At 41.7% G+C, this 25,649-nt stretch overlaps 1 protein-coding gene across 3 annotated transcripts in view; it reads left to right on the plus strand.

Moving 5' to 3' along the window:
* Window positions 1–16,055, plus strand: part of fign (fidgetin) — a 56,477-nt gene extending 40,422 nt beyond the window's left edge. For all 3 annotated transcript variants that reach the window (XM_072685724.1, XM_072685725.1, XM_072685722.1), the window contains exon 2: window positions 9,065–16,055. In XM_072685724.1, the coding sequence (XP_072541825.1) occupies window positions 9,073–11,301 (2,229 nt within the window). In that variant the 5' untranslated portion in view covers window positions 9,065–9,072 and the 3' untranslated portion in view covers window positions 11,302–16,055. The remainder of the gene's footprint in view (window positions 1–9,064) is intronic.
* The last annotated feature ends 9,594 nt before the right edge of the window (window positions 16,056–25,649 follow it).

Below are 25,649 nucleotides of genomic sequence, written 5' to 3' on the forward strand. Positions count from 1 at the left end.
TGTATCCATTTGCCTTCGTTCCCAGTGGATTTACCCCTGATCTTGCATCACACTCTGAAAAAGCTTATTTTAGCTTGGGTTTGTAGATTTTTCCCCCCTTGTGTTCTCTCCATATTAACCTGTTTGATCTGTAGCACATAGGCCGTCTGTACTATAGAGAACACTCCGCATGAGCAACCATCTCACACTTCAGAGGAGCTATGGAGAAAGCCATCATCTGTGGCTCTGTGCATCACAAATATTACAGGTGATCTCATCTGAACGCCTTACTGTATGACATAGCACATAGTAGAGGAGAAGTGTTTACAGGTAAAACGAATGGGATTGCAGCAGTTAGTTAGCGTTGGTTAGTTGTTTAATAATGAAATGCAGCTATAATGGTATTAGATAAGCACAGTAAACCCCTCTTTTTTCTTTTGTCTCTCAGTGGAATTTGCTTTCACAGTTATCCCCCTCCTCATACTGTTCCATTCCACGGTGGTAAACGTTATCATTAATACGAGGAGACTTTTTAAGCCGAGGGTTTGTTCACATTTCTTAAGATGCAGGGTCTGAAAATGCAAACAGACAGGGTAAAGGAAGCCTCAAGCTGTGATGGTCTAAAGAAATGAAAAATCAGTGCTTCGCCTTGTGTCTGAAGACACGCTTCCACAGGACACTCAGCTGGCTCATGGGCTCTGTGCATTTTGGTGCAAATTTTTTTCCTGTCTGTATTTACTTGTTTATTTCCTAACAGCTTGTTACCTGCATTAACATTAGGTGTCCATCCATCCATTTGCCTGTTTTTTGTCCACACACATGAGGTGAGTCACCTTATCCATGGTGCTTGAGATTGAGCAACAGAATCATCGTTCATTTAGCTGCTGATGTGTGCGTCATAATTACTGCTTCGAGTACAGACAGCTGGACGGTGCCACTTAACCACTGGGCAGCGTAACCAGACTAAAGCTGGAGCTGTTAATCTGCAAATCTGCCATTGACCAATTTACTATGAGAGTTGCTCATTGTAATCATTGTGTTCAGATGTTGCTGAGCAGGCTAGCTCTACCAACAGCTGGGGAAGTTTTTTGTGTTGAAAAGTTGAGGTGAGGTTCCACTTCACAGGTACTATTCAGAAGGTGTCTGAACAAAAAAACTGCAGGATTCTTATTTTTTCTTTTATTTTTATTGTTCTTTTATTTATATATTTTTAATATATTTGAATAGGGCTGTGAGAGCTGTGAGCACATTAACATACCCGCATTATGATCTGGCATCCTTCAGAAGAACATACGTTCTTGCTGTTTTCTTTAGACCTCCTAATGTCAAACTGATCTAAAATCCCCCCATTGAGAGCATTTGTGGATGTTGGTATTATGATAATTTTCCTCTCATAGGGTAGCTCAAGATCACAATTAGCCAAGTCACTAAATGATGTGGACTTCATCCTGTGACATGCATTTAAGGCTAATTAGTTGATTAATTGTGTTTAGAAAGCTTAATTAAATCACTGTACCCTGGAGGTAGGGTGACGATGCAGGTTTATTTATTTATTTATTTATTTATTTATTTATTTTTGAAGCATTGTTTGTCGTGTGGTCACGACGCATTAGAACTGCATGATCTCTTCTCCACCACCTCCAGTGGCTGGGCACTGGGAGTCTTGGCGTGTGCTGTGCAGCAGGAAAAGGGACATTGACTGAATTTCTTGGCTAAATTAGGAGCTTAATGATGCCCTCTGGTCTCCCGGACCCATCAGAATGAGTGGGACATGGATTTCCAAATTGACTTTAAATGGTTTTAAGTTGATATGTAAGATGAATGGCCTTCTGTTGCCATAACGATTACCAGCAGAGATTGAATTAGAACTGTATACCATCCCCCCACCTGGGGCTGGGGGGGTGTGGGGGGTTGTTGAGGAGGTGCTTGGTATAGAGCAAGAGAGAGAGAGAGGGAGAGGGGGAAACACATCTCCACAGTGCATTAGAAGAGGAATATGAGCTTGTTTTTATTTATAAACGTAATTAATGTCTGTCCACAGTATTCGCACGCTTGTCATGTTGAGTGTGCTGTGTGCGCATTATGAAAGGAAGAGGCTCTCATAATTATGTTTACATCCACAGATAAAAATCCCTGGGCTGTAATGATCAGTAATTATAAATATTTTTCTGAGTTTCTCTGGTTGCAGCCGTGTTCATTGTGCGCCGGGGAAAGCAGGTTGTGTGGCTTAATTATGACATTGTACATGACTAAATGTAGCCGTCTGCCTGAGCCCAGCTAAACACTTCCACTGGCATAATCACGCTCGGACCTGACTCTAAAGAGCTCATTACAGTTAGCTTTCTAAAGAGCGCTTTATTAAACACAGTTACCTAATAAGCATCTTTGGTGGTGCAAATTGGCCAAAATGGTAATGAGTCTGATTAGGCCACGTTTCAATTACGACAGCTTCCTCCTAAAGCAAACCCCATCCCCCCCCAGCCTAAAAGAGAGAGAGAGAGAGAGAGAGAGAGAGAGGGTGATAGAAGGAGAGCTTGGGAATTCTGCTAGAAGCCATTGCGTGTTCATACACTCACGTACGCACGCTCTCTCTCTCACTCACACACACACACACACACACACACACTAAAAAAAGGAAAAGAAAACCACTCCGCCACCTCTGTGCTTCCTTTCAGCTGCGCAGTAATGAATAGAGAATTGTGCAAGCGGCAGTCCAATTTACGCACTGGGAAATTGGACGGACAGAGCGCGGGCGCGCCGCTGTTTGCTTAAAATCGGCCAAGGCTAGCCAGATTAATAGCTCCCAAAAAGGTCAGCTTCTCTGTTTCATTGGCCATGATCACAGTGTCTGAAATTAAACAGTGCGCTGTAGCAGAGCTTCCTCTCCGGGGGTTTACTGTTGATCACTCTCACTAATAACACACCTATTAGATGCCTGCACAAACCATACATAATTACTGACAGGCCTGGGGAAGACAGTGCAGCCTATAAAAGTTGATGCAGGACTTGCTCATCTTTAATTATTTGGATGAGCAATTAGCAGTTCAGCCAGATACTTGATTTGTATGTTTCAGTGCTCAGTTTTTTTTGCTACTTTTGTATATTACAGACTTGTGGTTGTAAGGATGTATACTGTAGATGATTGAGTCCTGGGTGAACTGGGCACATTGCGCTCTAAATAAACCCATCGTCTTGTGTTGTTTGCTGGATATTACTCACCTGTTATCAACAACAAAGCTACCCTTAAAAAATCTTTATCTGTCAGTGCTCTGCGACTCGTGCTTTGACTTTCTGCTTGAGCGGAGTGGATTCTGACAGCGAGTGTAATCTAAGATTTGCCAGCCGTACTGTAAAGGTAGCCTCGCACAGACACTGGTAAATTAAACAAAGGGCTTTTGTGGTGAGCCAATGAGTGGAATTTGAGCGGAGGTCCTCCGCCTGTCTTCAGACATCCTCTAATGAAATGAGCACCAGTTATGCCAAATGCAACTAAAGCGAGAGAGCAGGTCAGTGCTTGTTGTGTCTAGTCTCGTTTCCCTCTTCTTCTCATTGTCTCATTGGCAGCGGTTTGGAGAGCATGTGCATGAGTATTGCAAACAAATGCAGACAGCCAGCAGATTCTGTTTCTATGTTTCAGGTAATTCTCTTAGGTGTATTCTGACTCCTAGAGCGATATGTTGTGTATTCTGGTGTATCGTGATCTGAACACACAGTAATTAATTTTTTCTGTTTTGTGCCCCTTATACATTAACAACAGTTTATTGCAACTTTATCATACTATTTATATGTATAAGTGTATATGGGGGGGGAACTGTAGTAAAGTGGAACAATGAATAAAGTGAGATACTTAGACTTAAGCTTCATGTAGTGGTGCTTTACTGATCAAACTCAGTCGTTTAGTTCATCTTGAGAATATCACATGTTAAATATTTTAAACGGTGTAGATGTGATGTCATTTCTGGGGGATGTGAAATGGCATAACATTCTCAAGTAAATGATGTTAAGTGTTGGGGCTGGACAGTTCATCCCAAATTAATCTAAACCAGAACCTCTAACTGACGTAATCTTGCCCATATCGATTTTTCTGATTTTGTAAAGATTCTATAAATACATTAAAAAAAAATGTCTTAGTACTGCCCCCACTGTTTGTGTTCATGTACTGTCCCCTTAAAAACCCACTAATAACACACTGTAGCCATGTGACTCTGCCCTTTCCAGTCTGCGACATGGAAGCAACATGGAGGAGAACTCAAACACAGAGCCAACTGAGCAACTCAAGCAGCTTAAATAGCTGTAATTGAGGTAAAATGCTAATTGTAAATGTTTGTTAGGGGTAGATCATCTTCTGTCCCACTTTAACAGGAGACAGCAAAGCAGTATTAAAGAGTATCAATCTTTCCAGAACTCAAATCCATAAACAGTGTAAATAAAGCAATTTAGACCAATTTTAAATCATTACTTATTGATTATAGTAGATATTTTAGTAGCCAACATGTTAAGCGGATCAGTAGTAGCCAGATACACTCAGTCTTTGAATCAGTTTGAGAGACTTAGGCCTTGCTTTTAATTAATTGGGTTAAATGAATGTTTTAAATTCACGTGTATTCGTGTATTAGTATGTGTATCTAATAGTTAGTTAATTAGAAATGTGACCTTTGTTTGTTTTTTGTTTGCAGTTTCTGGTTGTTCTTGAATTGTAGAGTATAAGATAGTGTTATGATAAATATGAGATGAGATTTAAATCTATAGATTATTAAATATATAAACAAATTCAATCAAGTAGTGTTAAATTAGTACAGAAATGTAGTCTCGAGGTATTCTTACACTGTGAAAATGTGCTACTGTTAATTCTGAATCACTCTGTAGCAGCAATACAATACAATTTATAGTTATTAATATACACATACAACTAATTAGACACACCTATTAATAGATTATTCAGTATTTATCCATGCTTTACTGTTTTGTCATTTTAGGAGATATTTAAAAGAGAACACAACAAAACATCAAAGTCTTCCCATTTACATATAAAGTACCAGCACTGAACAAGCAGGATTGCATTACCTGTATTAACACAAGATTCTGTAATTTCATGACATTGAATTTGATCAATACCCACCCACCCACCCACCCCCCACACACACACACACACACACACACACACACACAACCACACACAATCATATTTACATATTGCATATGAAATGGCCAGTAAATAGAGTGTGACGTGTACTTGTGGATTTGGTGTTTGTGGTAAAATATGACATGAACAGCATGGATGCTCCAGCAGTTGTTAAAGGATCACAGTACACAATACACAACACAGGTAAACAGGGCTTCTTGTTTAAAGGGCTGTAGTGTAACATTGTCCCCAAAAAGCAATGGCAGGATAAGACATATGGGAGCAGTGGGAGTGACATTTTTATATTTGGAGAAAGAGATAGGTTTGTCTGTGTGTTTGTGTTATTTATTGTTGTGTCACACTGCTAGCAGCCCGGCCGCAGAAGCATGAAGAGCATGCAGGAGCTGCAGCTGATTTAGTGCAGTCTAAAACTAAACTGGAGATGATTCATCTTCTGCAGTGCACTCTCTCTCTCTCTCTCTCTCACGCGCTCCCCCTCGCTCCCTTGCGCTCTCCCTGTTTCTCTCTCACTTGATTTTTTCCTTTCCTGTCTCTGTCTGTCCCTCTCCTTCACCCCATGCACAGTTCAGTTGTTTTACTGTATTCAAATCCCACCTGATCAGTATTGAGTGTGTAATCTGAAAGGCGAGCATGGATTAGATCACGCAAAGTACCATAAAAGAGGGGACCCAGATGGGATTGTGCATTATGTGGTAGAAAGGCAGGAATATGTGTATAAACATTGAGACTTAGAGAGCATTATATGGATTTAGATGTGCTATAATACAGTATTTTGCTCAGCAACCCTGCCCCCCACCACCCATCTGTTACCACTGTAACTAAATCTCCTGATGTCTCATTTCAGTGGACTTAAACACTTTTAACGGTTTGAGGAAGACATCCCTGCCTTATTATTGTAAGAGGCTGGTAATTTGTTAGGCTTGTTAAATGGCTAGAGCTGAATTTGCTGAATTCTTTTGTTAGCGTGTGGTGCGTTTCAGAAAAGTCATTAGAATGAGAGACTGGAGTATTGTTTGAAAGCTCTGTGTACGCACACTCGCGCTGCGGAGGATTTTAGCCTCTCCAAACGTCTTACTTTATTCTAGCAAGTTTAACACCCACGTCCTCTATAAAGACCTACCTCTTTGAGCGGAGCAGTATATAAATATATATATATATGTGTGTTTGAAAGTGGAACATGAAAGATGAGTAATAAATGTATTAACGAGTGGATGTACAGAGGCTCGAAGATAACTGAGCCGCCAAATTCCCAAGGTAATCTTTTAACAGCGCTGGAGTACACGCCACACAGTTTATAGTCTGCTCGGAGAAATGAAAGCTCATCCTCAGATCAAGGAAAATATATGTCCTCCACTCAGTACACATTATTATCGAAGATAAATCTTTACATACATCTCAAATGGATTGCCGTGGGAATACCGTATGTCCCACAGCAGAAACCAGGCATAGCCTAATGCGTAATGCGCAGGCCCGGGAGCACACATAAAACACTGCAAAATGCAACATAATAGCAAATCAAAAGCGCTTTCCAGCAAAGTGCATAAAATGTGGCATTAATTTCCTAATAATCTAAGCGTGTATGATTTGTCGGAGTAATAGTATTGACTCCTGCCATTGTTTGGAGTGCAGCTTTTTACTGCTGATGTTATTAATGGGCTTCCTGGCATGCCTGCCATGTTCATGCCAGCGCTTTGTCTTTAGCCTTTCTTAGTCATTAGCTCGCAGGCCTGACAGCCTTGCCAGCCATAGCGCCGATCCCTTTGACTAAAACCTTGTAAATTAACACAATTAGCGCAGCATCATCCTGCTAATTAGCGCTCGGTGTGTGTGTGTGCGTGCGTGTGTGTTTGTGTGTGTGTGTGTGTGTGCTGTTAAGGCAGGCTGCTGGGAAGGTGGTGGATGGAGAAAACCACATGCCTCGCTGCTACTGTAGAAAGAAAAAAAAAGGCTGTGCTGTGTACTATACAATACTGGCTCTGAACTCCTGGAACAGAGCTGGAGATTTATACCATGGGCCAGTGTTGTACACACAGACTTCACCTAGTCCCAGACTTGAAAGCTTTAACAGTGGAGAATCACAATTTACAGTGCAAACAGCAAAATCCCTTGTGTTGAATACTTACAGTGTTTGTTTCAGTCTTGCAGCACCCAAATAAAATCTGTATGTGTTAATTCATCACTGTAGGTGTTAATTTAATGCTGGAATCTACCGTGTTGCTTAATCAGATATCAGCTTGTTTGTTCCACCTGTCAGTTCACGTGATGTTCGTACACTGTGCACTGAGATATATATATATATATATATATATATATATATATATATATATATATATATATATATATATATATATATATTTGTCAATTAGTTTGTGGACACAATTAGTTTGTTAGTTTGTGGACACAAAACTCAAAACAATGCACTCATTGCTGACACAGATGTGAAAATGCACACACACAGCTTGACTAGTCCTGGCAATAGAATGGGGCTGTCTGGAGCAGATAAACATGTACCTATTGGGATGATGATTATCCAACATCTTGACCTTTGATTGCTAAATGCAATCAAATCCTCACAGCTTTGAAATCTAGAAAGCCCTGGAAGCAGAGACAGTTCCTTCAACAAAAGCAGGAATTTTTTTAATACCCTAATAATTGCTATATATATATATATACACGACAGTCTGGATTGTATAGCTAATAATGTCATCATTAGGAGATGCACAAAATATTGAATATCACTATCACCCATTAACTCCATTGTCAATACAGTTGTTTGTTTCAGTAGTAGATCACTGTGTTATAACAATAACTTTACCGGATTTACCGATTGGGAATTAGATATATGAAAAAACACCCCTGTAACACCTAAATTCTGTTGTCTTTTTTGTGTGGAACATGTGTATGTGTTTGTGTGTATGCATTAAGGTCTAGTGAGTCCAGATAATCAAGAATGCGTGTGTGTGTTTGGCTACAACACAGCCTGTGGGATAACAAGGCTGACTTCCACTCTCATCAGTAGTCTATTCTGTGTGTGTGTGTGTGTGTGTGTGTGTGTGTGTGTGTGTGTGTGTGTGCGCGCGTGTACGTGTGTGTGCGGACCGTTTGTGTCATCCCATGGCTTCTCGAGTAAATGTCTCTTTGATAATCCCATGCTGAGTCTAAGATGACAGCATATGTAACTACTTGTGTTTGCAGATGGAGTTTGGGATTAAACTTGATGGTGGCTTTTGAGCCCCGGAGGCAATAAAAGAGAGAGAAGCTGTAAAGAGGAGAGAGAGAGAGAGAGAGAGAGAGAGAGAGAGAGAGAGAGCAACTGAGCCAGAGAGAGAGAGAGAGAGAGAGAGAGAGAGAGAGAGCGAGGGAGAGAGAGAGAAAGAAAAGACAAGAGAGACATGTTTTTTCCCCTTTTCCAGTTCGCAGTGCTCCAGGAGGCAGCAGGCAGACAGAGAGCTGTTGTAATTCATGCCGTGCTGTGGGGTTTGTGTGATGAAAGCAGCGGAGCGCTGCCTGGGAGATTGCTTTGCTGCACTCCTCCAAGCAGATTTGAAACTGTCTGGGACTGCTTTAGATGAGAGTTGGATTATAGAGTGACCTGCGATGTCTGTGTCACTCCGCTGTGTGCAGGGTGCATTATACTGTGCTAACCAGGTGCTGGGTGCCCAAATCCGCACTGCTCCTGTGATACTAACTGTCAGCAGGCCCTGTGATATGTAGCCTGCACTCCAGGAGAGCTGCAGAGTAGGAAATAGAAAGTAATATTTTTGTGTTGTTCTTGCTGTTCTCTCTCTCTCTCTCTCTCTCTGTTTAAAAGCAATCATGTATTGGATCATTGATTCTGCAGAGTTTCACAAAAAAAGAAGGGGGTGCTTTGCTGATCCTGAACGTTATTCATCAAGTTTCTGACACTGGTGTTTGTTCTTTTGTTTTGTTGGGGATATTTAGGCTTAAAGATGCAGTGGACCCCAGAGCATGCGCAGTGGGCAGAGCAGCACTTCGACATCTCTTCCACAACCCGCTCCCCGGCTCATAAGGCTGAGGCGTACCGCGGGCACCTGCAAAGAACCTACCAATACGCCTGGGCCAACGATGACATCTCAGCCCTCACTGCCTCCAACCTCCTGAAGAAGTACGCAGAAAAATACTCTGGCATCCTGGAGGGTCCTGGCGAGAGAGCGCTGCTGTGCTCGTATCCGGAAGGTGCCGCAGGACTCCTGAACGGACGCAAATCAGAAAGTGAAGCATGGCAAGAAGGGATCTACCCCATGAACTGCACTGCAGATGTGATCTCTGCAAGCAAGGCCGTTGTTCCGGCCGCTTTACCCCCAGGGGACTCTACGGCCAGCGTCTGCAGCTCTGCAGGAGTGCCGAGCAGCCTAAGTGAACCCAGCTATTCCAGCAGTGGCTGCGGAAGCCACACACCTGCTGCCCTGCACTCGGGGATCCCCTCTCAGGAATTTGCTGGGGGCTACAATGGCACGTACCTGCATTCCACCTACAGCGGCGGGCAAAGCACCCCATCCCTGGCCTCTCCACATCCCTCTCCATTACACAGTAGTGGGCTCCTTCAGCCTCCTCCTCCGCCTCCTCCTCCTCCCCCTCCTCCAACGCTGGTGCCCAGCTACAATGCAGGCTCGCCCAACCTCTCTGGCTACAACTACCCTCCTGCAGGCTATCCCCCCCAGGCTGCCGTTGCTCCCGGCTACAGCCCTGGGGGAGCCCCACCTCCCTCAGCATACCTGCCCTCAGGCATTGCAGCGCCCACCCCACTGCCCCCTTCCACTCTCCCTGGCTATTCCTACCAGTCACATAGCCATGCGCCGATTGCACCAACACCTCTGAACGGCAGCTCCGCCAACTCACTGAAAAGGAAAGCTTTTTACATGACGGGGCAAGGAGACATGGACTCCAGTTATGGAAATTTCAGCTATAGCCAACAGCGCTCGACTCAAAGCCCCATGTACAGGATGCCAGATAACAGCATCGCTGATTCAAGCAGAGGGAATGGGTTTGACAGAAGTGCTGACACGTCATCTCTGCCGTTTAAGCCCACAAAGCAGTCAATGTCCTCAGACCAGCAGCATAAATTTGGTGGTCAGTCTGGCAGGGCTATTACTCCTCCATCGTATAGATCGTCCAAAGGATCCATGGGATCGGTGCGATCGGGAGAGTCGTTCGGGAAGTTTGGCTCCCCTGTCATGAGCGAGCACGGCGAAGAGCACAGGCAGCACTTGTCCCATTCCGTCGGTACAGTGACTTCAAGTGGCCATCTGGCCGAGGAACAGCTAAAGAATAGTGATGCCGGCCTTGTGGAGATGGTCACCACCGAGATTCTGCAGCAGACACCACCTGTTGACTGGAGCGACATCGCCGGCCTGGAGCTGGCCAAGGCAACCATTAAGGAGGAGGTCCTGTGGCCCATACTGAGGCCGGACATGTTTAGCGGCCTGGCACCGTTGCCTCGCAGCATCCTCTTCTTCGGACCTCAGGGCACAGGACGGACACTGTTGGCCCGCTGCGTTGCAAGCCAACTGGGCGCTGCATTCCTCCAGCTCAGCGGCTCGGCACTGGTCACTAAGTGGCTAGGGGAGGGAGACAAGGTGGTACAGGCCTCGTTTCTCGTGGCTCGCTGCCGGCAGCCTTCGGTAGTCTTCGTTAGCGACGTAGATCTGCTGCTGTCAGGCCAGCTAAGTGAAGAGAGCCCAGTAAACCGTATCAAAAGTGAGCTGCTCCTGCAGCTGGACGGGGTGCTAAGCTCGCCAGAGGATCATGTCCTGGTCATCTGTTCCACTAGCAAGCCAGAGGAGATCGACGAATCCCTGCGTAGGTACTTTGTTAAGAGGTTGCTCATCCCACTCCCGGACACTACAGCACGGCACCAGCTCATCAGCCAGGTGCTCGCCCAGCACAACTACTGCCTCAGCGACAAAGAGGTGGCACTGCTTGTCCAGCGGACCGAAGGATTCTCAGGGCTGGATGTAGTCCGGCTCTGCCAGGAGGCCATAGTAGGACCTTTGCACGGCATGTCCGGCGCGGACCTTTCCGGAATCATGCCGGGTCAGATGAGGCCGCTGTCGTACCAAGACTTTGAGAATGTCTTTTGCAAAATCCAGCCCAGCATATCGCAGAAAGAACTGGACACATACACTGAGTGGAATAAAATGTTTGGCTGTAGTCAGTAAGAGGGGAGGTTAGGGGGAACCACATGGGGCAGCCTCTCCTGCTCTAAAGAGAGGATACAATTCAGAATTCTTTGGGTGAAACATGCAGTTTTGAAGGGTGGGTGTTACAAATGCTAGTGACCCTTAAAGAACAGTGGTAAGGACATTCAGAAAGACCTGAATGATGCATAGCTATGCTTAAGTCCATGTCTGGCCCTTTGCACATAGTCCAACAGAGAAACCGTGCTCCTTGGCTCAACTCTGCTGAAACCGAGCATCACTTACTGAGGTGCAGTATCACTGAGATGACTGCGAGGACGAACTCCGTTGTGTGTAAATATCATTATGCTCTTTTTGAGATTCTGTTGCAATCAAGTGCCTAAAGTGGTGCTTTATTATTTTGTATTTTGGTTGTTTTGCCTCACAATCTACTTTGGTGGCATGTGCTAATATAGAAAGCTTTAACCTGAGACTAAAACGGATATGTTCTGCTTTTTTTGTCAATTCTGTCAAAAAACAAAAACACACCTGAAAAACAAAACAAAAAAAACAACAAAAAAAGAAAACCACAGAAAGACAACAGTAACCCTCAACCGAGTCTGGTCTGCAGGCCCTAAGTGGGCGTGAGAAAGTTTTTGTGGCATTTGTAATCTGGATCCTAATTTATAGACTCCATTTGCTTTGATTTTCTTCAAAAACTCAGGAAAGTGATTGTGATTTGTACAGTACCTCAAAAGATTGTGTCAAAGCACTACATATTGCAGTTAACATTGGGTTTGGTTTTGATTTGCATTCGGTAAAAAGGTTCACCTCAGTTGAATAAAAAAAAAAGAGAAGAATATGACTATGAATGTAACCAGAGCATTTCTGGGTTGTTTGGGAGAAGAAAAGTGTGTGTGGGGGGGTATTTCTTTTATGTTCTTTTCTTTATTTTATCGAATCTTGAAGAAAACAATTCCATTCTGAGTACTGCTTGAAGTAAAGGGTTGAAGAATGAAGAATTCTGAATTGTGTGCCAGTATTGACTACAGCACCCTGTCCTCATGCATAGCACAGTACTGACTCTGTGGCGCAAGCTCATGTGTTAGAGATGGGCACAGCTTATTGTGCCGATAAGGTTCGTTCGAAGCCTTAGCCACAAAAGAGGAGATGCAGCGGACCACGGCGTTTGTGTTTTGTAAAACTCTGTGTATTTGTCTCTTTGTCAGTGGACAGAAAAGACAGACGCATTGGGGTGAACCAAAACCTTTTTTCCAAAAAAAAAAAAAAAAAAAGACCACCAGATGTTATCTCTACAGATTGAGAAATCTTGTTCTTTATGGGTTTTTTTTGTTGTTTTTTTTACTCTGTTCTGCTGCTGTGTGTCATCTGTGTAACAATCCTGAAGGATCATGTGTACCCTGCGTTCTTTTTCTACCTCAGTTTAGCACTGTTTCCTCTGAAAGCAGAATTAAAGAGGCTAGCTTGACGTCCTAACCTTTTTAGGCTCGCTCAGCTAGAAAGCCTGCTCGTAGAACTAGCTGCTTTTTTCCCCCCAATCAAAAGAATCAACAAATGCCACTCTCTTGACACTATCTGTGCAATTCTTCTGCTCACAATACATAGTGCACACTACCCCCACTTCATACACATACTTCATGGGTTTTGTGTAGCACTCTGAGGGCACCATTCTCTGGACGCCCTCCGTTGGTGTCCCTGTCCTTATTGTTGGCAGCTCTTTTCTTCACTAACAGTCAACAGCTAGTCACATACTTGGGCATCAGCACTGGAGATTAAAGAAGCCTGCACCTATGTTTACTGCACACGAGGGAAAGTAAGAGAAAGCCTTGTGTTTGAATGTATGTTTTTGTTTGTTTGTTTGTTTACTCTCAGCCTTTTTTTTATCCTTTTCTGTTGCCTGAACATTTATGCGTTTTGTGAAGCACTAGCGGAGTGGTGCAGAGCTGCCCGTGTACAGCACTGAAGGAGAACCCTACAGACGCTTCGAGGGAAGCTGCCTTGTTTCATTTCCCCTCTCTGTTTCTCCCAGGCCTTTTACTGCTCCCGTCCGCTATATAATGCGTCGGGATTGCTAGTGAGGATATTATACGTCCTCTGGTGTTGGCCAGACACGTTTCTTCTCAGCACTGCAATTTTCCCCCATTGATGGTGCTTATTTAGCCGCTGGAGCTGTCGCTTCCTCCACTACATGTATATATGACTTCCATCAGTGCATATCCCTTCCTTTTATGACAGACAGTGCAGTTAGTCCTTTTATTAGCTGTAAAATGTCACTCGTTTTACTGTTTTGCATTCATAACGTGACGTATGCTCAGCAGATCGAGACGCCAGCCATGTTTGGTGTCCATCCAGTAGATTACCTTTGGATTTGGTCTGGCCTGTAATTACATATTTCATCATGGCAAAGTAAGTAAATGTTCTTGTGCAATTTGTCAGATGCACTTTTTAGATTTTGAGTTCCAGCCAAGTGTCTTCTCTTGGCACCAAAGCAAATGCAGCCATTTTGCTTCAGGACAGACTGATCCCAAATGAAACCTGGGCATGAAGTATATACAGTACTGTACAAAGGTTTTATGCACCTGGGGAAAATCTGAATCAAAAGGCTCCATATCTGGGTTTATTTAAGTGTAAGTGTTTATTTAATCTGTGAGACACTAATATCAGAATAAATACAAATAATGTTGATTCAAATAAAGTGGTGTTTTTACATCACTGTGTTTATTAACACATCCAATCTCTCCTCATTGGAGTCTAGTATCATTTAGAGTTATTTACACCTGGTTTGGTAAATCACTGCTTAATGTAGGACTGGGCAATATTAAATCATAATATCTGAAGACATTTTCACAATATTTATTGTGATATTTTGTCATGCATACAAAATTCACCAGATACTCTGGCATACTGAGTAGTGATTTTTCTACCCGATTTAATTAAGCAGGATTAATTACAGTCTCTGCAATGAAATGGTTGGTCAGTGTTCTTTAAATACTGATGATATTGACAATATGCTGTTAAAAACATATTGTGTATCAGGATACCACAAAATACTGTCATATTGCCCACCCCTACCTTAATAATGTTAAATCTCAACTACTCAAGCCTCTTTTTACTGTATTTTTGTTTACTAGTGTCTGTTCTAATGTGATCTGGTGTTTTAAAGGCAAAACACCGATTACTGCTGAGATAAATGGTGTCCAAAATCTTGGCACAGTACTGTATATGGTATACAACGGCAATTTAGCCTGTGCTGATTTACACTGTAAAAAGTGGAACGAGGCAGAAGTCTATTTGAATGCATATAATTGACTGCTTTTGTTTTGTTTCCTTCAATGTATTTATTTGACCTGGATTGCTGGTTACCACATGAAATGTATTTTTTAGGCTAAACCACTGTTTTTGACAGTATCGTGACACAGACTTATTTGCTTCTACATTCACCTAAGCCAAATAGCATTGATTTGCAGAGCCCTCTGACATATTGTGAATAACATGATATTCACAAGCGTCATCATTTGCAAAAGGCTTGCAGAATACCACTGTGCTGTGTGAACAGGCATTCACCAGCATTCACTTGCATATATCTCCTCTGGAAGGTCTCTGGCCATATCTTTCTTAACTTGGAAGTTCTTGGTAGTGATTGAGAACAAAAGCGTTGAGTTAAAGGACTGCATTTGGTGGAAAATGCAACTGACTCTGTGAAGTACAAAAGGTTTAAAGCACACTTTTTTTTTTTTTTCTTTTCCCCCTCAGCGTGGTAACAGCCCCTCGACTCACTTGAATATTGTTTAGTGTATTTCTTTTTTTCCACCTCCCTGTGTATGTTCTTTGTCCTGCGTTCTCCAGCACTCTTCCAGATGTTGCTGTTGTATCAGTTTTCTATTCAAACATTGTTCTCTAAAACCATTTCTACCTCATTGCTACATACACACATGTAGTACCTATGTTCTGTCTTTTTTGAATGTCATGCATTTGTATAAAAAGGAAAAAAAAAAGTAGAAAAACAAAGTGGGGGAAAAAGAAAACGCTTGTCTTGACTTGAGCAGTCTACCTCAGAAAGACTGTCCCTACACTGAGCAGTTGTAGTAGCTGCACAAATGATCGATGAGACACACCAGAGAGAGTGTCGAGGCAAAGATATTTGCACACTTACTTAAGATACAAACAAAACTTTGAAACTCTTTGAAATCTACTCACTTAAACCACAATGGGTAAAGGATATTGTGGGCTGTATAGGTCTTCTTCAAGGTCTCTAAATGCAGATTTCCGTTTTTGGATTCTAATAAATCGCTTTACTCCTTTGTGAATTGTAGTGTGCATGTGAATGTGTGTGCACTTATTATTAAGTGTGTAAGTGTGCATTTTTATATATGGAAATTCTATATGAAATGTACCTGCATTTCATATAATGTATTTGTACATGAGATACACTTGCACATACGTGTACTTAATGTACATTTGCTATTGATATAACATTTTGAAACACACCACATACATGTTTATATGTGTGTGTATGTACAATATTGCCATAACTACAGTCGACGTAAATGTATTTTCATGTATTCATAGGGACAAAGGACAATAAAAGATCATTAAAATGTTTTTCGAAACGGCAGTGTGTGCTTTTTTCCCCCCTCCGCTGCAGACGAGACACATCAAAACAAATTTAATGAGTGGATGTGTGTGTCATTAATTAGAGTGTTAAGCCTATATATTCACTATTCATTTAGTGTGTTGATAAGCCTATTTAACTGTGACACAATACTGAGACGAGAGATGTGGTTCTTGGGAAAGACCTATACACTGCACAATAAACACTTAGAGGCTCTTTTATTATTTATTTACGCAACAAACAAACAAGGAAATAAAAATCACCAAACAATATTTTTGTTTCTGTTGTGAATGTATAGGAATACATAAACACGTAAATAAGAATGAAAAAGCTCCTTATCTGCCCAGTAAGTGTTTTATTTGCTCAGTAAAACACTAATATTAGAATGAATACTAATAACTTTTATACAAAAAGTTGTGATTTTACATCACTATGCTCATTAAAATATCTTCTAGGCTCTCCTCATGGGAGTCTAGTATTATTTATAGTTATCGTCCAACACCTGATCTGGTAAATCAGTGCTTAATGATTGGAATAAATTGATGGAATAGTGTTAGAATTGAACAAATCCACTGACTGAAGGACTGGTCCAGGAGAAATCTGGAACCAAGCTTTATGCTTTAAACTAGTTCACAAGATCCCAACTACCTTCTTCTGTTTCACTGTATTCATGTTTACCTTCATCTGTTATTACCAAGGCGAGTAGTTTTAGTGTACTGTAGGGGCATAAAACCTCACACAGTACATTACTGTAAATGTACTGTATATTTCTTTATCTGTTTACATTCAGACAAAAATGCCTTTTTTCTGTGAGTAGTGCATCCCACTGAGTGCTATACATAATATCCACGAAACGATGCATATCACTTAATAAGCTTCCAGTTGTTTCTTATAGAGCCACACAAAATGTAATTAAACATTAGAGGCTCTCGCTCAGTGTTTCCTGGGTGTATAGAAATACAGTTCTACAGATTGAGTGGATTATCCTGTCACATATATATGGAAAATGGGCTCTACCCCCCGTTGGCTGTCACAAAGACCCCCCAGTACAACCTGCACACACGTCTCCTAAACTGCTGTTTAAGAAGAGGTTTTGTATTTAGCATTTGTAATGTAATAATGGGGTGGTTTTAGCCCTGCAGTCAGGGAAAGTGACCATGAACTATAAGGTCATGGGTTTGAGCCCAACTGATAACATTCCGCTACTGCCGCTGTGCCCTTGAGCTAGGCACTTAACCCTTCGTTGTTTGAAGCGGGATGGGGGGGGCGGCATCTGATTGGCATACGTAAGCATCAATTATCCAGCACCAGTACAAGATTGTATTATATAAGTGGCCAGAATCGCTTGGAATACGATCTTGTTGCAGCAACATACATTAAATGATGTATTTTTTTTCCTGACCATGAGGTTTTTGATGATTTTTAATTTTTTTACATATTTTGAATTTGGCCATTATTCTTTTCACTGTGTCACAATTTCAAGATGAATGGACCAATAGAAATGCTCGAGAATGACTGAGAGCTTTTTGCTTTTTTTGGAGATATGAACACAGCAATGTATATATATTTATATATGTGTGTGTATACTTAATTCTTACACCTCTTTAATCTCATAGTTTTTCACATGGGAGCAGTTTACTTACTTTGAGTCAACATTTCTAGCGTAAAGAAAATTATCAGAGCTCTAAAAAATTCTTCCCTTGGTTCATGAGTTACTGACCAGTGGTTAGTTCCTAGAAAATGGTCACAGTGAAACATATCCATGTTTCTTCAGTTTGTGAACACATCCAGCAGCTTGTGCAACACTCAGATTCTTCTAAATTCTCAGCCTACCTTGAATGTATTCATTCAGAAGGCCAATCGGTATAATGTCCATACCGATTTGCACTGCCCACTAATCATCTGCCTGAAAGATGACCCTTACTGCTTTTTCCCAAACCATTTCCTGCATTTCTTAAATACAGTTTGCATTATTACACATTAGAAAAAAAGAGAAATCTTTCATTTCATTGTGAACAAGACATTAATGCTTTAGATTTTCCATGTTGAAGGCATAATTATGTAGTTGATGGTTTGTGCGTAGGATGCTGCTGTACAATTAACATTGGGAACTAGGTGCATTTGGTGCCCGTCGCCGTTTCATTTGTGATCAACTGTGTGTCATTTCCACGGCTGTGCACATTAAAAGAAGCCTCTCCTAATGGATGCAATTCAGCAGGGTTCCCCTCAGAGACACCGCCAACACACTCCAACAGAATCACAAAGACAAAGGTTATCAGAGCCGGAGATGAAGAGACGTCGATTGTTGATTTAGGGTTTTTTTCTGCTTCCTTTTCTTCTTCTTCTTCTTTTTCTTTATTTGACTTCAAGGTGTCTCCTCCTGTGTTCATATTTGTCATTTCTGTTTAGTTCTTAAATAGCAGACCTCAAATAAACATTCTGGAGATGGGTACTGAAGCATATGTCTATATTATGTATTATATGACATTCTGTGCAGCCTTTTGTCTTCATCTGACTGACAGTAATTTGTTTTAATTACTGGATAATTGGCTCAGTGTTTATATAAAAGTAATGACTGATCTACAGCTGAACCTTGTCTTCAGCATACAGTAGGTCACTCCTAGTGTGCCATCTGCTGAGTCATTCTGCGACTCTCGAGTTTTACCCCCTGATTAAGAGCCCTTCACTGCAGCGAATAAGGAGGTTTTGGGATTTCTTCAGCATCATGGAAATGATTTAATGGTAGATTTAGGACAATATTTCAAAAACACCTTGTCTCAGATGGTAGAAGCGAGGAACAAATATATATATATATAATATGGCTATCAGGTAAATATGGCTGAAGAGTTCTTTTTAAAGGAGATCTGATCATTAGGAGGAGAACTGATCAGAGGCAGATTCATTCTAATAACTTTAAGCTGGGTTTTCTGATCATTCATTTTGTCTTACTGTCTTAACACACAGCTCCCCCTCTGTCTCCTGCTGGTATTACGAATGGAGCCAACATTCAACTGGACCTCCAGACATCACGGTAAGGTGGCAGAAGGAAGATTATTCCAAAAGCTGCTCGGATAGTTAAGTAGGTTTAGAGAAACAGCACAAAAAAAATAGTCATATGCAGCTTGTTATTATATATCATAATGTTTATATCTCTGTAATGTAAATATATATTTATATTTTATGCCGATACTACATGATCATAGTGTAATGTTTGTAAAAAAAAAATTAATTAAAATAAAGTTTTCAGACACTAAGGAACAATACACACAGACTACACAGTATCTAGTAGAAGAGAACACCCTCTGAATGCTAGTATGTGATGTTTTTATGTACACCTCATTTTATTTATTGGTTATTATTATTTTTATATAGACACTGACTGTACATCTCTTCCTTTGTTATAAATTATCTGATTTGCCTGCATTGTTGTGTGCATGCATGTATGTGTGTGTACATGTGTGTATGTGCGTGTCTAGTCTATAAATGGACCTTTGTGTTGCATTCTGTTTCCGAACAAAAGCAATTTGCCCACCGCACACAAAAAAAGACCCTCTGCTGCCGATAAGAAAAGAGGGAAATAAAGTTGTGTCAAACAAATTACACTCCAGTTATTAGTGCCTATTTTGTAAATATCAAAGATCCACTTGTCCTAGTGTTAGCTTCCTCATTAGCATTCTGATGAAAGTCGAGTGGATGTGTGTGAACTTGGGGGTTATCTGCGACGCCACAGCGCACGGCGCCCACATCATGCACACACAGACACACTCACACACACACACACACACACACCCAGCACCGCTCAAGAGGATGAGCCACAGACCTCTCTCAAATCACTTCCTTCATAACAATTAAAATATGCAAAGTGATAATTTTCCTTAAGTAGCCTTAAATGTGCAATCTATTTAAATGTGAGGGAAATTGCCTAAAGCTTGGGGCGAGAGAGAGAGGGAGAGAGAGAAAGAGAGAGAGAGAGAGAGAGAGAGAGAGAGAGAGAGAGGGAGAGACAGAGAAAAAAAGAATAAATTATGCAAATAGCAGAAAGGACTCTTGAAAGCCTAATTTTTCTGTAATAAGCATACTGTTTCATTTAATTTTTTGCCTCTTATTAAAAGTGACAGTTCTTTTGCACTGTCTGATGGCTATATCTGACACAAGCTGGTGGAAATGACTGCCGGACTAAACGCTAAAGCGTTTTCTCTAGCTTTTAGATGATGGTTACATTCACAAAGTAATTATGCGGCGGAGAGTCCAGAAATAAGCTTTAATTACATAGTAATCGCCTCTGATGGACACTGGGAAGTGTGAACATTGCCAGACTGCAATCCATCAATGCCAAACCCCTGGCCACTTTTAATTCTCCCTCATTTGCATCATAACCTCCGCACCAAGTTGCACAAATGCTGTTAAATGTTAATAGGACCTGTCTCTCTACTCAAAATGAATGCTTAAGCCATTTCATCTCTTTCCGTCTCTCTCTCCCTCTCTCTCTCCATCTTTCTCTCTCTCTCTAGCTCACTCTCTCTCTCTTTCTCTGCCTTTTCCCATCCTTCCACTCCCCCCACTGTCTTCCCTTCACGCTCTCTCCCAGACCTCCATCACTCTCTCTCTCTCTCTCCCTCTCAACCCCTTTCTCGCTTCCTCTCGCCCCCCTCTCAACCCCCTCTCCAACACACACACACACATACACAGCCCTGCGAGCTCTGTCTCCTCCAGCCGCTCGTCAGGAGAGGACATTAGACTGAGGCAGCACATGGTCACTGCTGTGCTAATTGGGAGCACTATGCTAAGTTTTATCTCCCTACTTCTAACAAGCCATGCACACAATCTTCTCTATGTGAGTGTGTGTGTATGTGTGTGTGTGTGTGTCTGCATGTGAGTGTGTGTGTGTGTGTGTGTGTGTGTCGGGGAGACAGAAAGAGCATATGTTAGTGCTTGATAGCATGTGTATCTCCATGCGTATGTACAGTGTATTAGAGAGCCAGACAGAGTCTCTTCACTCATTTCAATTTTTTGTTATTATTATTATCACCGTTCTTATTTTTCCCACGTCAGACAATGCAATCCGTCCACATTGTTCAGCTGTAAGGCCCCGGAGAGACGCCGTCACGCCCGTCCAAAGGGGACGCAGGGAGAGAGGCCGCTCTTTATTGATTGCAGATTGTGACTAGTGCAGCCTGTCCTGCGCATATATTCATAAAGGCCTTCATTCTCCCCCCGTTTAAAAGCCCATACAGCTCATTATCTGTCTGTCTGAGACCCACCCGTAAACAATACCCATTATTACTCTGAATGGAGCGCTAACAGGCTTCGCTATTTTTGTTATTAAAGCTTGTAGCAGGTTGTAGTTTCCTTGATGAAAGCAAGCAGCGAGTTTAGCGTGCTTCAATTTCTCTCTTGTTCTCTCATTTTCTTTCTCTCTCTCGCTCTTTCTCTGACTCACTCACTCTCTCGCTCACTCACCCGCAGCCAGTTTGTTTCCTGATTATTTTAATGAGATTTCATTCTGTATACAAAAATTCACCTGCAGTGTTTCAGCGAACAGCTCCTCTACCTGTTTTGTTGTTTTGGGGTTTTTTTTGGAAAGAAAAGAAGAAAAAAAAACAAGAGGAAATATAAGGAACTCACCATCCCATAATAATGAAGCTTGGTACATAGTAGGGAAAGTTTGAGCACTGTAACAAAATAACAATATAAGATATAAGACTTCCACTGCTCTACCACCACTACCACAAAACAATCTGTGTGCTGAGCAAACTTTGCATTACAGTCATTTTGTTCAAAAGATTGTGGACACCTGTTCATCCAGTGTACTTCTAAAATCAAGGGTATTAACTGGGAGGTTGTGCCATAACCATTCAAATGCATCCTTTATTTCTGGTAGTAGATGTGTTTGTTTCCCAAGGGGATGGAGCAGCATCAGATCACTGCTCCACAGATCAGTGCTGGGGGGCTTTATACCCCTTTAGCCCACACTTGGCATTAGGCATGGTGCTGACAGGTTCACGTTTATCTGCTCCAGAGAGTCCAAATCTTTTGGCAGTACTTCTCTACAGGGACTAGACATGTCAGTAATAGGTGCAACCTAAAAGTAACTGAATGCATTCATTAGAATTATTGTCTACAAACATTTGGACATATAGTGAATAGAATTATCTTGTAAAAAAATATTTTAGACAATGATCACCAGTTGTTAGAGGCCAATTGCAGTTCTCAGGTCTCATTGATTCTAGCCCCATTGGCTTATTTTAAAAGGTTTTCAGATGCCCTCAAATGTAATACCCCTATACACTCCCATCAAAACTGCTATATAGTCAGGGGCACCCTAATTTGGGAATTTTGGCAGAATTCTTACAGTTGTGGGGCCCAGTGTAATATCTTTAATGGGACTCAAAATCCCTATATACAAAAAAAAAGGGTCATTTGACTACGTAAAAACAGTGAAAGCCTTTCTGTGAAGCACCATCTACTAGAAGCACCATTTAACAAGACAATGATGCATTTATGCATTCATACTTAGAAGATGTGTCTACCTCCAGTTTGACATACAATATTTGTTATTTTTAAGTTATAAATATACAAGTTTAAATTACATTTAAATGCAGTTTAGAGGCTTTCAGACAGTCAGCTTTAGTAGGAGCGTCTGCAATATTGGTAGGCTGTTAAAAAAAATGTAAATCTGTGAGTTTCTCTCACACACACACACACACACACAGCGGGGGAATGTGAATGTATTCAGAAAGAACAAGCCTGGGTTAGAGCCCTGGTGCGTCTGTGCATTTATACATGCATTTAAAGCTTCCCAAATAATCGATATTGAACAGCAGCTCTGAAACCTTCCTCAGTGATGCAGGAGGAGTGAGAGGCCACCGGGACTTCTGTCTGGCTTCAGGCACGACTCACTGACTGCATGTGTGTGTGTGTGTGTGTGTGTGTGTGTGTGTGTGTGTGTGTGTGTGTGTGTGTATGTGCGTATGTGTATGTCAGAGAGAATAGGTGACTGAGGCCTTCAGCCAAACCGGCACTACTACCCACCTCCAATTAGTGCTTAGCCGCGCCGCATAAAGTTCTTAAAACACACAACTTTTACACCTTCCTCTGTCTGTCCATCATGGAGGACGAGAGGCGTGTGAGCGCAGGTCAGGGGGTCAGACTGCTCAGGTTTTAGAAAGATGAGAATGGTTTGGGGTCGGGGGGGTGGGTGGTTAGGGGTATTTTAATGTATCGTCTGCAGCGTATCTGGCTGCTGCTAAGGGTCAGTATGTTATTTCTCCCCATTCCAGCCCAGAAATGGAGCATTCCACTCCTCCTACCCCAGTTTCTCTCTCTCTCTCTCTCTCTCTCTCTCTCTCTGTCTATGCATGCATCCATCTATCTACCTGATAACGAGCATACAGCAATATGGTTCAGAGGTCATCTCCCACCACTTCTCCTATCCCATATTTACACCACATTTTGGGCAAGGCGAAAAAGAATGCGAGCCATGAAAATGCACCCCAACACCACCACCCCCGCCACCACCGCTGCCCCTCCATCCACCTCACACCCCCCTTTCCTCCTCTGCTCCATCTCGCTCCCCATAGCCATCTTAAAATGGAACATTCTGGACCATCATCCCTCATTGGCTCCACATTTTCACAAAGTGGCCAAAGTGTCATGTAGTTACCCTTTTACCATGGTGAGAGCTGGCTCCGAGGCCACTTTAATGATGTGCTGATCGCAGCTGATACCTGTACTTCTGCCACTGTGCAATAAATATTCTCATTAATGTCAAGGAACCAAAAGAATGGGCCATTATTTAAAAGTTATGTCTTAATAATCCCTCTTTTCCTTGATCTGAGTAGTGACACAATTTTTCTGTTCTAATTTGGTGGCAATTATCCCTTTTTTTGAGAGCCGACTCTCCAAGTAACATTTTAATTACAACAATAAATTAAGACGTAGGAGCAGGACGACACTAACACTGACAGTTTGGTTTCTCATTAATACCTTAATTACTATTTGGAAATCCCTAATTGACTGTAATACTTCGCACTCCTTTTTATTGTAGGTCATCTCAAATATAGAAGCAGGTCTAGCAGAGAGTCATGCCAGCTTTGGTTATTGTTTTTCGTCTTTTTTTAATTATTATTTTCTTTCGTCTGTGCTTAAAATGCCAGACATGACATGTTGCACTCTTGTTTCTTAACCCTGAACTGAAAACACACACACACTCGAAGACCCCCCACATAAGCACACACCCATACCCATACCCACACATCCACGTACATGTACGCACAAACACACACACACACAAGCAAGGCGAAGGGCAATCATTTGAAACATATAGCATCAGTCTCTGAATTTGATCTCTCTTCCCCTCAGCAAGCCTCTTCCATAACATCATTATCGATGGCGTATCTGGAGGCCCGTCTGACAGCCTCGTGTTAGCCGGGCTCGGGGGAAATGCAAATTGATTCCACATCTGAAGTGGCATTTTTTGAAGCCCCCGACACGTTTGCCGCTGTGTCATTTTAGGCCTGCAGAGTAGACTCACGCAGAAATGTCAGACTCCATCTCTCTCCCCGTGTGTTTACCATGATGATCACACCGTTAAACAGGTGCGGTTTATGTGAGCCATTTTCTTCATGCTCTTTAATACGCTCTAACTTATCACACACACAAGCACACACACATATACATTCAGGTATTTAACAGCATTATGTTTGATGGAACGTTTACTACGTAGCCAGTCACTGTAGACAGACTCAAAACGCAAACTCAAGATTTTTACCATATGACCATTCCCAGATGGAATTACGTTCAATTATGCTTTGATTTTGAAAAGCAAATGAATGTTGAGATCTTGGCGTTTGATCCCTTCATGCTCCAAATTACTCATTTTAATGTATATTAATCAAACTTGACACAAATGTTCTGTTTGTGGTACAAAGATATGTACTTCACAAAGATGGATTAATGTATCATATTTTCATGGTATTACAACGAGCTTTGTCAAGCAAACTCAAACTTTGTTTACAAACTTTCCTGACCAAGAGCTTAATTGGTCACCCAGTTTAACCTGCTTGACCATCTTTGCTTTTTGAATTTTTCGATAGTCTTTTTCATTTATTATGCTCTTGGCAGATGATCTTATCCAGAGCAATTTACAGTTTACCTTAAGGAAGAACATGAATCTTGTACTAAGCACCTCGCCCAAGGACCCTTGCTGCTGCATGGTGTTCTTGTATGAACAAGACAGTAAAACCCACTACCCCACACCGTAAACTGCAAAGCTGAACTTTTTATTGGACTGAGTAAAGAAACCCTGGGCAACAGTTAGAATACAGTAAACATATTAAATATGCTTACTAACTAACACTTTTGAAGTTCATTAAATTATAACATTTAATGGTCTGATGTAGAAATGTTTTAATTTAGTACATCCCAGCATTCTTAGCAGGTTTATTTTATAGATAATCTGCAACCATGACCATTTTTTAAAGTAGCTGCTCACTTAACTTGGAGCTTTTACTTTGACTTAATTACACTTTGATGGAAGTGATGGAAATAAACGCTGGGTCCAAACACCTGGCAACATTTGTGTCTGTTTTAAGCAACCAAATTTGAACAGATCCTAAGGCAGTAAATTGAAGACAGTAAAACGTCTGACTTTTGATTTTACAAATCTAAAAATATAAATGACTTGCACAAATTTGCAGAAAGCACAAACCTCTGCATAAAGACACAGCCAACAATAAATAAATAAACAAATGAATAA

Source organism: Salminus brasiliensis, chromosome 8 (assembly GCF_030463535.1).
Source record: "Salminus brasiliensis chromosome 8, fSalBra1.hap2, whole genome shotgun sequence".
Taxonomy (NCBI): domain Eukaryota; kingdom Metazoa; phylum Chordata; class Actinopteri; order Characiformes; family Bryconidae; genus Salminus; species Salminus brasiliensis.